This window comes from Myiozetetes cayanensis, unplaced genomic scaffold (assembly GCF_022539395.1).
Source record: "Myiozetetes cayanensis isolate MyiCay16 unplaced genomic scaffold, myiCay2020 scf7, whole genome shotgun sequence".
In the NCBI taxonomy this organism is placed as follows: domain Eukaryota; kingdom Metazoa; phylum Chordata; class Aves; order Passeriformes; family Tyrannidae; genus Myiozetetes; species Myiozetetes cayanensis.
In genome coordinates, this window is record NW_026087964.1 from 44,301,115 (window position 1) to 44,318,528 (window position 17,414).

A 17,414-nucleotide genomic window follows, 5' to 3' on the forward strand; every position below is an offset into this window, starting at 1 on the left:
CTGTGTCATGAGCAAAGAATTGCTATTGTTTTATTATACTATGCTGGGACATTTAAACATTGATATTGTGAGGTACTACTTTACAATTCCCATTAGATTTGTTGTAAAGCACACATTTATGAAACAAAATATTGCTGTATTCACCCATAAAACTCTGTGTTATAACAGTGCTGAGCATCTGGTTTTAATCAGAAGTCAGGAAATTCACTGTTCTAGCTGGAACTCCATCCTTTCCTAAACTCACTGAGTTTAACTTCTGCATGCATCTCAGATGTGAACAGGTTTCATTAAAGTCTTGCTGCCCCTACTGAAAGATAAGCACAACAGGTATGTGGGTTTGGAGTTAAGTGACATCATCAGGGGCATTTCAACTTTTTGAGTCTTTCTGATGGAACAGCTTGAACATGAACAGTAGTAGTGAAGTAGGACAAAGAGACAACACAAAACATCATTGCTAATAGTCTATACAATGGTGTTAGTGCTGTGAACCAGGCACGTTTGAACACAACTTTCAAATTTAAGCTCTATCTGAAAATGATTCAATACTTTGGGGATTCTGTTTAAATGAATTTAATGCTTCCTCTCTCTAAAACCACATTAGGGATTTTGCCAACAAACTACAATCAGGATTGAGCACCAGAATTATTTTTTTAGTGTAAATCTTTTCTAAATAATTTTGTTCTTGATTAAAGCAGAAATCCATAGGAGGAAAGAAAATAAATGAGTGTAATGCACATAAACAAAGTGCTTGAATTAATGTTGTACAAACAGTTTTGAATATACTATTTAATAATTTTCAATTGGTCAGCTTTGCTAGTAAATAAGTGGATTTTCATTTATGGAGGTTTTGTAGGAGTTCTACAATATATCTAGTATTCTCTTGTTCATTTCAACCTTTGTTTTTGAGGTTTTTCTCTGCTTCTCCAGCTAAGTCATGCCCTCAGCTACAAGTCTGATCAAAAATTGGGCCCCAAAGCCCTTCCCAAGAAAATAAGTGGAGTATGAAAATATAAGAAGGAAGCTGAATGAATGCAAACATTCTTAAAATCTAAAAACAAATTGAGAGTTCTACAATACCAGGTGCTCCAGCAGCATTCACCAGATAGGTGAAAGGTTCCTTTCACCTGTGATCCTGTACATTCACATGACTCCTCTGAAGCTTATGCAAACTCTTGTGATCTGCAAAGTTCTGCAAGAAAAAAACAGAAAGGCTTGAAGGGAAAAAAACCCCCACAAAAAAATAAATAAAAAAAACACATTAAAACAAACAGTCCCCAAACAAACAAAACAACAACAAAACCAAAACTAAAACAAACAAAAACCCAAAACACCAAAACAAACACAAACAAACAAAACCAAAAAAACAAAAACAAAACCGAAACAAACCCAAACAACTTACCACACAAAAAAACCCCAAACCTAAATATCTCATGACCTGCAGGATTTAAGCTGTGATGGGACATCTTGCAGGGAATTATCCAGCCTCTCCGTTTTCTCAACACTGATTATAGATGTTCATCAGTAGGGAGATGCTACCTCAAGCTCACAATTCCTTTTTTATCCGGCAACCAAGAAGGCAAATCATACGCTCACAGTTATATTTACCTCTTAGATTTTTAAAGAAAAATATGCCATACTGCTCAGAGTATCAGTAGATGGATGTCACTTTCATCCAACATCTGAAACACTGAAGCAATTCACTGTTGTGTCCCTTTCACCTGACAGAACGGAAAATTTTAAGCTACACATTTCCAGGAATATCTAAATTCCTTTTTGATGAAGTGTCAATGGACATTGCTTCTTAGCTGTGGTGGTGAAGAAGACAAATGGTTTTCCTGCACAAATCCGTGTGTTTCAATGGGGCTAGGTGGTCACTCAGTAAGACACACAGTGTGTGATAAGTCAATAGTTCAGTGAGGTAATCAACAAAATGGTGTTGGTATTTGATCCAGATTCCTTTTAGCTTGAGTGCAACAGTGGGTATGTATGTAAAGCACAATCCAGTGTGAATAGATGTTGCAGATTAGCTCTATCACCTCTCCACCCAGAACCTCACCCACAGAGGTAGCTCAGACCTCATTCATCCACAGGCTGGGGCAAAAGCGAGGCTTTGTACCCTTGGAAAGAGTTTTGTTCCTCTGAACACTGCATTCAGCTTTGAGGTATTCCTTTTGTATACTCATTGTTCATTAGTTTAATAACATAATCTCTTCTATTAGATTTTAATTCAAAATATGCTAGTGTAAAGATGGAAACACAGCAACATGCATACAGAAGAGCCTCAAAACACTGCACTAGAAATGGTAGTTTCACATGTGGAAGTAATAGGAGGAGAAATGCGTGAGGAAGACCTTACATTAATTTATGTCATATGAGCCATGATCTAAATTTGTCTTCAGGAAAGGCTATTCTGATGAACCATTGCCTTTAACCACTGTTTCTTCATTCCCTCTGTCTCTTCTAGACCATTTACAGGATAAATAAACTCCCATTTCATCTTTATGATGAGGAGATTCAAAATGTGCCAGCCATTTCTTAAATCATCATTTAAGATGCTTCCTGTCCTTGTGGGCATTTGTTTGGCTTTTATGTATTTGAAGAAGCAGACTGTGGATGCTTGTTAGCTATGCACAGCATGCAGGATAAATGCAAATGCTTGATGGTGTACCAAATATGGCCCTTTGATTTTGCAGATGTGAAGCAGAGGGATACTACCCAGGTTACAAAGCTTTCTAAATGTAAGGCTGAATGACCTGTAATAGAACAATAGATGGGGGGGAAAAAAGTAGCCAAAATGAAACCAGAAATAAAAATACACATTAAACTGGGAAAAGGTGAAATGTGAAATCTATCCCTTTTCTATAAACACATGTGGAAAGAATAACACCTAGGCTTTTTATTGTTGGCTTCCCCCCTTCCACCTCCTTTACATTCCAAGAGAAGATCTGCCAACTTTTGGCTGTATCCGTTTCTCTTCTGTTGTTTGCCAGTATTAGTGCTCTCTAGCACGCATTCTTTCCTAAGACTTCAAAACGAGTCATTTGTTAGGTCTAAGTGTTTAAAGAACCCTTCCCTCCTTTGCCTGGAGCCAGCTGGGTGGTACACAGCGCATTCGCACACCCCAGCTCACACACCACCAGCTTGGCTGAAATCTTTAATTGCAAAGGCTCTTGAACCAGACTTCACACTGCATGCCCTGTGTTATTGTAGATCAGAAGACCCCACACCAATACATTCTAGTGCTTTTAACACTCCCTTTGTCCTAAAACACACAGTGAAACAAATATACCTATGTTTTGCTTGTTGAAGCTGCTGATGCAGAGCTTCAGTACCTCTGGCCTGTAAAGCATTTCTAAAATCTTAGATCTGGGTCTGCTTATCCTTACACATATAAACAGAGGGAGAATTCACCTCTGCACAAAAAGATTAGCACAGTTTAACTGTTTTAAGATTTAAGATGGACTCTATGGTGAAGAGGTTCTAGACAAAGGGCTGAGTTTTACAAAACGAAAGATGAATTAACATAATTAAAAATTAAATATTGAATAATTTAGGGTGTACAATACTCACTTTTTGAGTACAATAATGTGATAATGGGGTAAGATTCAGATCTGATGTAAAATACGCCAACACGTTGCTAAAGCTGCATCCACTTCAAACAGGTCTTAGTCTGTCTCTGGAGCAGAAAGAAATATAAATCTCAATCAGCTTGATTCCAAGTCCACTGATTTTAATGTTAGCTTTGTTCGTAAGAGTAACCCTTCTATGTTTATTTCTTTCAAAGATCAAAAAAACCCGGTCACGCCAAGAGCTATTAGAATATATGTAACAATTCTACACCCTGCTCCCTCTTTCCCTGTCTCTATTTCTTTCCTTCTCTTTTTTTCCTCTTGTGGAGAGAGTGGAAAAGCTTGCAAGGCCCTGCTGAGTTATTTGCCTTATGTAATCCTGTGAGTAGTGGAGTGAGGAAGCTCCTGAGTGCTCGCTACCACTCTCTAAGGTAACAGCGTCCTCAGCCACAACGCCCTGAAACTGCATTTTGGGTAAATGTTATATGGGATGCAGAAGAAGAGTAGTGAACCACTGGCTGGCTGTGAAGACTTTAGGTTTGGTTTATTATTATATTCAGCCACAAGGTAGGTCAGATCCAGATCCAACTGCCTTAACATTTGATAGTGTTCAGTTCTAGGATCACGGTCACCTCTCTATTACAAAATTGGTCTCACAATGTGTTTTGATACACTTCCTACAATTCATACAGATTAGCAGGTATGAGAAAAGGGAAAAGTACTACTGTGATTACAACATATAGTAAGCAGTAGTGGGTGCCATACATCTGTCTTCTGAAGGTGGTGTTAAGCACATCTCTGCATTCAGGCAAACAAAACTTTCTTAGAGGTCAAAAATCATTGTACAATGATTAAAGATACTGACAAAGCCAAAAAACGGGCATTTAATACCATGTTTAGGCTCTCATTTAGGAGATTTTGTGGAGAAGAGTGTTACTTAAAACTAACTGCTGTTGACCATTGGAGAAATGAGGAAAGATAATATAATCTTAAGCAATCCCAGTTTTGGTCTGTTCCCTTGACCTGGATTAACCTTTTTCCTTTTATCTGTATTTTAATTCCAAACACCTCGCTTGAATGCGACTGTATCCAGGTCTCTGCTAAAAGCTTTAATGAGCAACACTAAGGTCAGAGGAAATGTTTGAACTTTATTATTATTTCATACAAATGCTGTAGGGATCCTTGAATCTCCCATAATTATTAGTGGTTTTGGTCTCCAGTGAGATGTTCAGCATCTGGCTGTATTAGTTTATTGATTTCTTTTTTAAATGGTTATCTTTCAAGAGCCATTTAAAATACATGTTTCTTCTTAACTTGCTATTTACAGGCACACACACTGAACAAAGGCTGCACAGAGCTGGGTCCAACTTTCTTTTGCAAACAAGAAGTAAACAGTAAAATGGCCTTTATAATCTTAATGTAAATATTTCTATTTCTTTCTTGAGTGAAAAAATGATAATTTTATACATAGCACACTTTCACTACTCTTACTATATTGTGGTTAACTACTGTTAATAGACCAAGGAAAAATCAACTAGGCATTCTTTCCATTTATTACATTACAATAAAATGTATTGTTTTGTGCAATTAATATTAACAAAACTCATGTCTATTTAAATGTGCACATTACTGTAGTCAGTGTAGACTGAATAGAGCACATAAAACTTGTTGGCTTTAATCAATAGAAAGCCTAGAGCAGCTAATTATTTTATAAATTATTAAGTATTCTTTTCATTGTTTGCATCCTATTAATACCTCGGGAACTTATTAATGGACCAGGACTCCAGCTATTCTGTTTCCAGTAGCTGCTCACAAAAAAGTGAGTAATTCCCTTACATGGTGTCTCTGATTTACTTGTAAAACCAGTCCAAATTGGTTTGGATAAAGACCACATGGGTGAGGCCAATATTGCTACATGGACTGAAAATTGACAGGATCCCAAAACCTTTAATGAGCGTATGGTGGGGGTCAGCCTGATAGGGACAGATTAGGGGCAACATGGACAGTACTATCTGTGAACTGAAGCTCCTGGAATGTATGTGGTATAATACTGGATACTGGAAAGGTAACAGTGTCATGCAGCAGTGAGTGCAAGCAAAAAAACACGGGTCTAGGACTCAGGCATTCTTAAAGTTAAACTTGAGATTACATCCTAACTTCTTACCTGGAAAACAGACAGCTGCCAGACTACGAGTTCTTGATCTATGAAGTGTAGAAATTCCTTCTCAGCTTTGGTTTAGCTTCAGCTTGCCTCTTATAGAACGGAAGAGCCATAAACATCCCCTCCAAAAAGAAAGTGGGCAGGGAGAAGACATTTTGGTTGTAAAACCTAGGCTTGAGGAGGAAGATGTGATTGTGGCCAGAGTCCTGGTACAAAAGGGCTTCTGCATCTTTATACATGACTATTGCAGCAGTTTCCTCAAAAGTCAAGTTCCAAAGTCTTGAAATTGCAGGATATTAAGGATCCCTAAGGCTGGTAAAAAGGGACTAAGGCTTTTCACTGGCCTGAATCCAGTCCACCTTAGTACTGAGGAGTGCCTGAAAGTTAATCCCATGATGAATGGTCTTCACAAAGTTGGCTGGTTCTGGTCCACATCAAAATTGGCATTAAACAGCAGTCTCAGTAAAAGATCAGAGCCAACTTAGGCTATCACCCTTGCAGATTGTGTTTGGGGTGCATTCCTGAGGCTCTGGGGGAGGCTTCTAGTGCCACTAACTTCTTTCCTTTTCACATGCACAGAGATAAAGATGGCAAGTTATCAGAGAATGAAGCAATAACACCAAGTGTGTCCTGAAGACTAATGAAACAGTGTAAGCATCACCCTGAAAAAACATGAGATAAAATTACTCTCAATAAGGCAAAACCACAATATATATTAAGAAAGCATGGGCTTCTCCCAATTAATCCCATTCTGAATAACTTTTTTTTTCCATAAATTTTTTTAATTTTTTTGATTCTGAGAGAGGTTACCTAGATGAAAAATTTTTGCCTGAACCAATAAACCTCTTCAAAGTTGCAAGTTTCTGCAAAAGGGACTTAAAATTAGATATATCATGCAGTTTTATGACTAGAGAACATTGCATCACCTGTGTCCATTATGAATTCGCATGAATCATTCCTCACTTGCTTACAATAAAAATATGGCTTTAGAGAATTGAAATGTGAACTTCAATAAAGTCAAGATTTACTAAGCTAAACAAACTCATAGTTGCCCATAGTTTTCTTACTTTGGACTTGTCAAGCTTTTCTCCCACTATGTTTCTAAATTCCTTTTACAGCTTAATACAACACAAATTAATTTAATTTTTAGAAGTCAGAGTACACCAGTTTAAGGTCAATATTAAGTTTGATACATATCCAGAAATTCTAATAATTTTAAAACATTTTGGAGAAGAAAGTTTAGCCTAAAAAACCTCAAGGATTCAACTACTTTACTTCAACAGACCTGCATGTAAAGCCTGAGAATGACATCTTGGCATCCAATTTAAAAACATGTTGAAGCCATGGTTAATATTTCTATACAAACAAGCAACAACCTTCATAACAGTCATTTAAATGTGCACATTTAAATGCACACAAAAAGGAGTATGTGGCTTTTACTTGTTTATGGGAATGTATAACTAAAAGAATACATAAAAACTTACCATATTCGAGCTTGGATCTATCTGTGAGCTACAGCAGATAATCCTCATTAGAATAGATTCTGTGAGTGGAGAATGGGAACCCCATGATATCTGCAATGCTGCACCAACACCTTATACACTGTGGCTTCATGAAACCAGTGAATCTATCAACATTCATGGCATGGGTTACCTGAAACCAGAACTGTGCATTCTCTTCTCTTAAAAAAAAAGAGGGACACCAGGGATTTTTTTGTTTGTTTGTTTTATTTTATAAATCAATAGCTTTATAAACATACAAATAAACCAAATATATTATATTTGTGTTGAAATATCATTTCAAGGTTTTAGACTAAAGATTATTTTGAAGTTTAGAGCTCAGTTTAGGAAACACTGTAAAAGTCCAAACACTGTAATTAACAAAAAATAGGTTTCCCTATCTTATTCTTTAAAGAATACTATCTAACTTAAAATTAGATCCTTGGACTGAAGGAAAGCAAAGTAAACAAAAACCCTGGATAGAATAGTAAACTAATTTTTAAGGAATCTGAAACATCTTTATTTAGCCAAGGTTCAAAGTTACAAATCTTTATTTCCTTTGATCAGGGAGAACTTCCACCTAAATGTTGACTGTCATTCAACACACTACTTGGATTTTAAGCTCACAAACATACTTCACCAGAGAAACTCAAAGTGCAGGGATCAAAGTCTTTTTACTGTGTAGCTCTTATGGAAAAAAAATGCTTTTCTGAATTGGGGCCTTTACAGCAGGACTCTCTTCCCATCAAAATACACAAGATCAGTAATGAACTGAAGGACCAGGGAATCCAAACTAGATGCTTTTAACAATGCTAATTAAATTAAACTATACTGAACTTAAAATCAAATCTGCCGAATACTAATGATTCAACAAAGTGGTTGCCTGCTCCTGAACACAGTTTAGTATGCCAACACTTCTATACCACTTCTCTTTCTGTGAAAGTACCCTTGTTGCTATTCACACAGGAGAATGAGTCTTCATAGCTGTTAGTTCCAATTAACGACTGGAAATGCTTATTTTACAGATTTATTCTGAATTCAGAATGAATGTGATTAGGAAACAGACTCAACAATTCAAAACCACCTGCAAAAACCACTTTAGAAGATAAATGACAACCATCTACACAACAGAGCATTATAATTTTTGTAATTCTGACACCTTAGACTCAATCTTCTTACTGTTTACACCAACAAAAATCAGAACTGACTTCACAAAGTTACTCAAGTGTGTAACTGTTATAGATAAGGGGTAAGAGCCTTTCAATACTCTTTCCCATATTGGCCTACAGAGCTGGTAGAAAAATTACAACATTCCATACCTTTCTGGTAGGATTCAAAAAAACCAAGAAAAGCAGGATAGCAAACACACAAATTATTAACATTTTACACAATTATCCAGCTAATGAATTACAAGGTAACACTAGTGGTAGGCACTGTAGTAGAGTTTAAAGGAGGTGTCCCATAGTTACAGTAGTAGTCGTCAAAGACAGAGGACTGAGAGATCCCCTACAAATAATAAAAACATGATTAGTAATTTAGCTGATTTCCTGATATCTTCCAAAATGTTCTGAAAATGGCACTAGGAAGTCAAGATAAGTGCTGAAAATCACTCAACATCACAGTATGTGATATTCTGAGTTGGAAAGGACTTACAATGATCATAGAGTCCAACTTTTATGTGAATGGCCCGTAACGGGATCAAAACCACAACCTTGGCATTCTTAGCACCATCCTCTGACCAACTGAGCTAATCTTATGTTAAACAATTAAGCTACAACTCTGTATACAACAGAGCTTTATAAGAGAGTTAGTAAATAACTGGAAGGGAACTGTAGCTGTTAGAAAGCCAGTTACAAGAAAAATTGGTTTAGTTTTCCAATCGTTCCCTTGAATTTAACAGATAGCAAAAAGTCGTATATAATGGACCAGGTTTTGGTGCCAGACACGCTTCTTTGAGGCCAGGACAGCTCCAGGACATTCCTCTTCACAGGGCTGAAAGCGGCCACAGGCCCACCTCCTCAGGCCAGAGATAATCCTGTTATGCTCTGAAGGACCACCATATACATGGAAATAAAATGGAAGAATCACCTTTTCCCTCAAATGTCACCCACCATTAATAACATATGCCCACAAATCATCCTTCAGCACACCAAACTTGAGGAATGCAAGATCCCATTTGGTGCTTGCTCACGGAAGCAGATACAAGAACATCTCCAGTGAAGTCCAAGAAGTTACACTGGCCTGTCAGCTGCACTGGGGAGAGGCATATAGTGTCCACATATTTTAATAAAATATTTTAATAAAAACAATATTTTAATAAAAACATTCATTCTGAACTAATTTTTCTGCATCATCTTCCATTCTTGTTTCTCTGCAGTTGTCCTTGTGACCCATTTTCTAGGCAGTTTCTAGGCTCTGTGTATGTAAAGACCACTACTCACAACAAGCTCCATTTGAAAATATTTATCACTCATAAATCACCCACTTGTCTATTTCCCCTCAGCGTCCTTTCAGCAGGCAGTTAATGAAGTTAGCAGCAGTGATATTTATAGAGTACTCATGGCCAACACGTTGCTCATAGTAACTCTTCCAAGCAAAGATGACAGGGAAGGAGTGGCAAGGACTTCTCTGGTTTGTTTTGATTTGTGGGGTTTTTTCCAAAGCAAATTTTAATGAAAAAATGAGTGTTGTTTCAGTGTTTTGTGAGTTCCCATTCTCTGCTGACTTCCTTCTTTTCCCACTCACATCCAGGCTGCTTCTAGTCTGGTTGCATCAGCAGACTGGCTGGGGCAAGACTGTAGCACTCCCTTTCCAGCAGGGGCTTGGGATGGATGCTCCAGGGAACCTGGGGAGGGCCCTTCGTCGCTCCCAGGGACTGGCACAATTTCTCACCAACAGGAAGCTCTTTCTGATGTCCTTGTTCTTTCTTCTCTTCTGTCAAAGTCTCTGCTGCTTTGTCGTATGTTATAGGCTGTTCTTCCGCTGGAGAAAAAACGGATATGTGTTACTGAAAGCCATTTGAGAAGATTCACCACAATTAAGCTAAAAGAAAAGTAGTAGCAGCTTTGGGAGAAGAAAGCTATGAAAGAAAGCACAGAATCAGGTTCAGAAAATTGCAATACCAACTCATGTCAAAGTACAAAAAAAATGGGCAAAGTCGAGAATTTGCTTCAGATTTTAAGAAATTACTTGTCCCAGGAAAATTTCCTGGTTTTCTCTTTTAGTATATAAGAGGGAAAAGCATGCCCATAACAGGGAGACTACCCACCTGGCACAATTAAAGTCCCCACTTCAAAGTCAAAAGATCTTAGAATTATTCTCTGGCATGGTATAAGAACCTTCTTTAGCATGTTAGAAAAAATATCAGATTATTCACCAGTCTATTTGTCTAAGATGGTTGAACCACCTTTGCTAAAATTTTCAGGTAAAAATCAGACACCTGTCATGGGAAATTTCTGTTCCAATAGCTGCATGTGATAAAACTGTAAATGAAAACATTCCCTAAAGGGAAACATCAGTCTTCCTGTGCTGGACAGTACAGTTATAAACATGTTCACAACATTAGTCCAACTAAGTAAATGTGACGCGTATTTTCTACTGATGAATAAAGTGACTACCCAATGTTTAAGGACGGGACTGGGAATTTTGAAAATCTTGCAAGATACCTGCCCATTCCAGTATCCTCAAACATTTGTCTTTGCGTATTTCTAAGTGACTGAGGCAAACTGGCTTCTCTGGTAACTTCTGCACTTAGGAGGTGCATATGGTAAATAAGACAAATGGTTAAGGATATCAGTCTTTCTCCATCAGTTCTCACCATTTGAACATTAAGTGATTCAGTTGCCATCTATAAGGCAATATTTCCTAAAATTCAGAATGGTCCAGCTGGTAACTTGTGGGCCATGGAAGCCTGTTGGGTGCTTCATGCTACCTGCTGTCTCTGAATCAGGGATGGGAGGCACATCTTGTTCATTCATCTCATCTTTGTTTAAGCACCAAACACACCCCAAGCAGTCAAACATCTGTTTAACACAAGAAGCAGAACTGCAGTTGCTGCCACAGGAGTCAACCTGGACTCCTCATACATTTTCAGTTATCCTCTTTGAATGAATAAGGACTGTCAAAGTATACTGTTGCACAGATATACATTACCCAACAGCAAAATGGGCATAACTTCACTTGCAAACCTGTGAAGGTCTATATAGATGAAAAAATCCAATATTATTCTATCAAAAGAAGCATCTGGCTTCTTCTGAGTGTGAAAGCACTATTGTAGTGTAGTTTCTCATGACTAATCTGCAAAGTGAAGGACTGAATGGTCTCTTAGCAACAATAGAAACATGGCATCTGCTGTGCACAGCAGCTTTAAACAGGCCAGAAATAAAATTTTGATTTCTCCATCTCCTTTGTCAACCACTGCTCCTGCTGGTACAAGGTGAGGAGAGATCTAATAAGGTAGGTAATCCTACTCACCAGATTCTGAAGGACAGGCAGGATGAGGATCTGCTGTCTCACACTCAATTAGATCAACCCCTTTAGTCTCCAGAGAACTGTTACACTCCTTAACAACCGCAAACTGCAAATACATACAATATGCACAAAATACGCAGAGCCCAAATTAATATAAGATGACTTGGTTTTCTGAAACCCAAGAGGCAAACTGGAAGGGCCACACACTCCAGCCACAGAACAGGGAAAAAGGTCATCCTGGCTTCAGGGATGGCCCTTCCCCTGCAGATAATTAAACATTTGAGTTGATGACAGCCCATCTTTCTTTGGAGAACACACAGTCCCAGTCCAGTAAAGAACTATCAACTCTCTTGCCTTGCAAATCAACATTTCCAGGTACAAGAAGAAAAGTTACCAAAAATCAACACTCTCCATAGTACTGAGGGCCATTTTTAAAGTGTTAAAGAGATCCACAGGAATCCAGACAGCAGGAAACCATCAAACAGAGGGAAAGAAGTGAATCTCCCTTTCTGGCTCTCAGCACCACCTCAGGTGGTTCCATCACCCCACAGTGACAGTGAAGTCAGAAGATGAGACCCTCTGGTGAAATGTGCTGAAAAGACCACGTGGGAAACAGGAAAAATAGAGGTAGAGGAAAGCCATGTGAAGCTCTGTGCTGAAATTGTACAGGGTAAAAGAGGGAAATCCAGTAAAGGGGTGCAGTTTAAAGAGCAGAGACAGGAAAGAAGAGAAAATGTCTGTAAATAAGATGTTCCAACAGAAGGACTGACAGATTTGGGGGTTCTGATGGATAACTGGTGGATTTATGTGGATAGAGCACAGATGTAGTAGGTATGCCTGTTTAGGCATCAGTTAATTTACATAAAATCTGTAGGCTTACAGCTGCTAACCCACACATGACAGACCCCCAGAGGAGATTCAGCTACACTGAGATCTGCAAAATATCTTTGGCTGTGCAAAGCAAAGGATGAAAAGTCTCAGAATAGCCAAAATCCAGGCACATGCTGAAGTTTACCGAGGTTTACATATCAGTAGGACTACCCTGACTTGTGGAACTTTAATATGAACGTGGAAAATATATGTAGGCATACTCCTAGCTAAATGTACTCTCAGCTGGCAGAACAGAAGTGAATGGAAAAGTGAATGACACTTGGACAATTTATAGGCATAGTTTCAGTATCATGGTACCGAACACTTGATGTGTGTGATAGCACGAAAGTTTGTTATGGTCTACATTAACCTAGATGGGCAAGAACAAGAAAGTCTTTGCACTCTCTCTCACCAGTCTCACAAAGGAGCAGTAGCACTGTGGAGTACCAAATGAGTGAAATTCATGAGTTCTTTACAATTACTGCATACACATCATCCAGTCCCAGTATGAAGTCCTCTGTTAAGATCATTAATGTTGAGTAGATCAACAGCACCCAAAAAACTGTTCCAGCACCTTAAGAGTTGAGGAGATACAGAGTTTTCTGTCTCCAGTGTAGTATAATCTCTTTTTTTTACATAAAGCTCTCCAATAATCCACTTGAAGTGAACATTAGAAATGGACAACTTCCCTGCTTCCACTGCTTTTTGGCAAATCTACAGTTTCTAACCTGAGTGCATTCATGCATGAAGCCCTGGTGAACTTAACAATTAATGGCAACATCAGCACAGAGAAAATCACATGCATGAAACCAGAGGAATCCATTACTGTGTAAGCAGGAATAATCAGCAAAGGGTCAGTGATTTCCTCTTCCAATCTGACACAAGCCATTTGCAATAAATTACTTTATTAATGGATTTGATATCTCCCAGTGCATGCTGAAATATAACACGAGTGTGTAATAGATGAGTAGGTTGGATTTGTTTTTGTTGATTCAGTCCATTGCTTAGCTGTTTAATTACCCCTATATTCAGCAAAAATGTCATTGGCAACTTGGATTAACTATAGGGTCAACAGCAGGTGGCAACAGAGCTGATGGGCAGCAGGCCTCCTAAAGCATGGCTCCTAGGCAATGAGCTGTTCTCAGAGCCAGCAAATGTTTCTGATTTTCCCAACCTTATGTATTTTGCAAGCTGTGGATATTGCCTCTGCTGTGAACAAATGATGACATTGCCATGATTCAGCACATTTGCTATCCAGTACCTGGAGGAAAAATACTGATAATAAAAGGTCCACCAGGGTATACAGTTGACCAGCTAAAGAACATTATGTCATAATCAGGGTCAACTCAATTCAGCACTCCCAACATATGTTGTTGGTACCACAGTGTATATGTTGAATACCACGGTGTCTTTCAGTGACTACCCAATCACAGTTCCTGCCAGACACTACCTAAACCATTTGTGAGGCCATTCTGAGAAACAAGTCTCAGACTGGGCACAGAAGTGGCCACAGATGCCAGTTATGTCACTTGTCAACTTCAAGTTCCAGTTGCAATCACCCAGAAGCGTAATGTCATTCTAATGCCAGTGAGAATCAGGTCCTTAGACCAGATTTTATGGGGCCAAATGCAGCTGAAAAAATGACAAAAGAAAAGGCCTGTACAACCAGAGCATGGTGGCATTTTTACCTACACCAGTGTAAAATTAGTATTTCATATATCCTCCCAAACTACCCGGTAAAATCCCGGTTGTTTTTCTCTACAAGGCAGCAGCTTCTAATACAGAACATTTGATTTCATCAACCCCCAAAATAAAGTTCAACATCTCAGGAAGCACAAACAATACTTGGCTTCCAAGAAGCCTTTTTTACGGAGGGCATACTTTCCTGTGAAAATAACTCTGTGATATGCCATGTCATCACATTGCCATTTCCTTAATTTAGAACACAGTTCCCCAACTGTTGTATTCAAAGCTAACAATAACACTGGCTAATGGTTGCAATACATCCAGGCAGCTGTGAACTTTGAGGGATAACAATGAGGTAAGATGAACTAGGGTTCACAGCAAAGCACTTGATGACTCTAGCAGTTATTTAATGTATTTAAGATGTGAATTATTTGATGGATAATCTCAAGTGGATCCCTAACACTCTTTGATCCTTCCTGATTCCCTTTCCACTCCACATTAATATAGTTACCAGAGACTTGTTGCTAGTAGGTGTCACGTTCTCATTGTCAGCACGGCTGTTGGCATCTCTTATCGCTTCTGCATAGAGATTCTTCTTATACAAATTTTGACTTCTGCAACAGAACAAAAGATGAAACAAATTGTTTTGCTTTAGGAGGAACAGATGATGCTTTTTGTCACCTGTTATCCTATCAGTATTTACAGAAGGGACATATATTTTGTTTTCTTTTATTAGTTTAAAGAGTGCATTACTCTTACCACAATTTCAAGTATCACACAGTGGTTAAAACAAACAGCTTGTCAAAAACAAAAGTCAGCAAGAAGTGAACAAATACTTGTTCTTTTGTGCCATTTGTAAAGGATCATTCATTAGAATGAACAATAGGCTTCATAATTTTAACTAAACCCTTCAATTTTCTTATATTATTCTATTTATAATACATTCTTATCATAAAGATTTGTTTCAGTCAATACAATGAAGAGCATTTGTGGGCGAAGCTCAGAAATAAAAGACTGACTGTATTTTTGTACACTAATGGTAGTTACAGTTATGAAAGTTGCTTCTGTATTCATCTGCACCATTTATGAAAAGCAACAGTTTCAGATGTTACTGTGAAATAAACAAATTGAAAGTCTTGAAGTTTGGGACTAAAACCTTCCAGGAAAAATGCATGACCAACAGAATTAGAGCAAAGGAAAGCATGAGTAAAATTTGGAGTTGGAAAGGCTGAGAATAATCAGCTCTAAGTGGCTAGTTCCATAAATTCAAAAATTTTTATTTTTCCGGTTAAATAGCAATCACTTATAAGGTGGTATTGAAAGCCTCATATAGGCCCAAAAGTAAAATTTTGGTTTACACTGCTTGAGATCCAAATCACTACATCGTTACTCAGTTTGCAAACAGGTTTTTTATCCTCCTAAGAATCAACTACAAAAATGAATGTTACACTCTTCAGACTCTGGAAGTCTTAGGTTATAACATCCTAACTTGGTCTATTTTAAATAAAATTTCATAGACATGTACCAAAGAAAATAGGAATTTTCCTTTTCTTTAGGAATTTTCCTTTTCTGTCTACTTAACTTTCGTATACTAACTGGGAAAGGCCATATGTCATAATCATCATATGTTGCTCCCTTCCTGAAAATACCATGTAAATACATTTTGCTTTTTTACTGGGAATATGAAAGGCCTGTGTTTCCACCCTTGATATTCTCCCAGATTCTCTATAACATATTTCTGTGTATTCAAACATTAAAAAAAAAGGTAACTGTCTCCAGTAGAGGATAAGACAGGGACTGTTAATATGAAATCAAACAGGTGTCAGAGCTGAGGGTGTATCTACAGAGCAGAATGCTGAGAAATAAGGCAAATTAGTCCATTTTGACTTTTCCTGACATCCTGAACATGCTGCTCATATTTTAGCTCTTGGATTCTGCATTGCAGCTCGCAGTGCTTACAAATCTTGAGCCTGTTACTCAAGAGCTGTAAAATCCATTGCACAGAGCTCACACACAGGCACAGTCCTTGGCAGGGTGCTAGGCTCAAGAGGATCACTAATTCTGCATCCTACTGTAGTGTCCAGAGTAATAGATGCCAGATAGACTTGGTGGGCAGGGGTGTCTTTGGGTTCAACTGAGCACAAGCAGATGGGGCAGTGAAATCTAGTTGACTGAGCATTGGCAAGAGGCAGAGAACTTCTCAGTCCTAATCCCAGTCCTACTGCTGATTTTTGTGTGGCCCTGGCCAACTGAGGTGGAGAGATTGTCAGTGTTAAATCTGTGATTCAGAGTGGGGGTTTTTGGTTTTGTTTGGTTTTTTTGGTGGTTTTGGTTTTGTTTCTGATTTTGGTTTTTGTTTTGTTTGTTTGCGGGTTTTTTGGTGGAAAAGGGTTGTTTCCTTGCTTCCCAAAGAAGATAAGAAACTTAGCATATTAAGAATAACACAATGCTGTTCTGCAGACAATAGTCATTGAACAAACCAACACAATACTTCAGTAATGTTCAGCCTTCAGTTCACACATTTTTCAGATTGGCAGGTGCAGACCTCCGGCTTCATTTCCTTCAATTAAAAGGAGATAGGCATCTCCATTTTACAGGGGAAGGAACAGGACTATTACAGACTTAATCAGCACATTTCAAAATACAGTAGATTATGTCAAAAAAAGTGGTATAGCAATTTCAACCCAAATACTGGTTTCCAGACTCCAGTTAAATAGGGATTTTAGATCAGCGGTCTAATTACGATCTAGTTATGCTAGTAATAGCTGCAGTTCAAATTCAGTCGAGCGTGTAATTAAAAAGTTGTTGCTGTGGTAAATAGTTATATTGATCAAAAGCATTTGGCAAGAAAGAGACATAAATCAGGGAGAAAGGACAAAAGAGAGAGGAAGGAAGAAATTTAATATCCTCACACCTTAAAATGAGTCATATTCTGGCTATTTTTCATGATGGAATATACGAAATATATGGGAAATATTAGAATCTCACAATTTTTCTGTTCGGTATATATCCACTGATTAAAATGTTGAATCCCAGGTTATGAGAACCAACCAGGCTGCACTTAGCTTTAATTCTGGACCTCTATCACTAGTTAATAGCAAATAAGAAACATTGGCAGCTTCTCTACTTTTATGGACTAAATATGCCAAGAAGCATTAA

At 38.1% G+C, this 17,414-nt stretch overlaps 1 protein-coding gene across 2 annotated transcripts in view; it reads right to left on the reverse strand.

The window, feature by feature from the left end:
* Positions 1 to 7,490: 7,490 nt before the first annotated feature.
* The window catches only part of EGF (epidermal growth factor), a 57,756-nt gene continuing 47,832 nt past the window's right edge, over positions 7,491 to 17,414 (reverse strand). The window contains exons 23-25 of one of the 2 annotated variants that reach the window (XM_050337646.1): positions 14,767 to 14,869; positions 11,703 to 11,805; positions 7,491 to 10,211 (exon numbers count right to left, since the gene is read on the reverse strand). In XM_050337646.1, coding sequence (XP_050193603.1) covers positions 9,988 to 10,211; positions 11,703 to 11,805; positions 14,767 to 14,869 — 430 coding nt within the window. In that variant the 3' untranslated portion in view covers positions 7,491 to 9,987. The remainder of the gene's footprint in view (positions 10,212 to 11,702; positions 11,806 to 14,766; positions 14,870 to 17,414) is intronic. The other variant, XM_050337647.1, reaches the window with a different exon arrangement.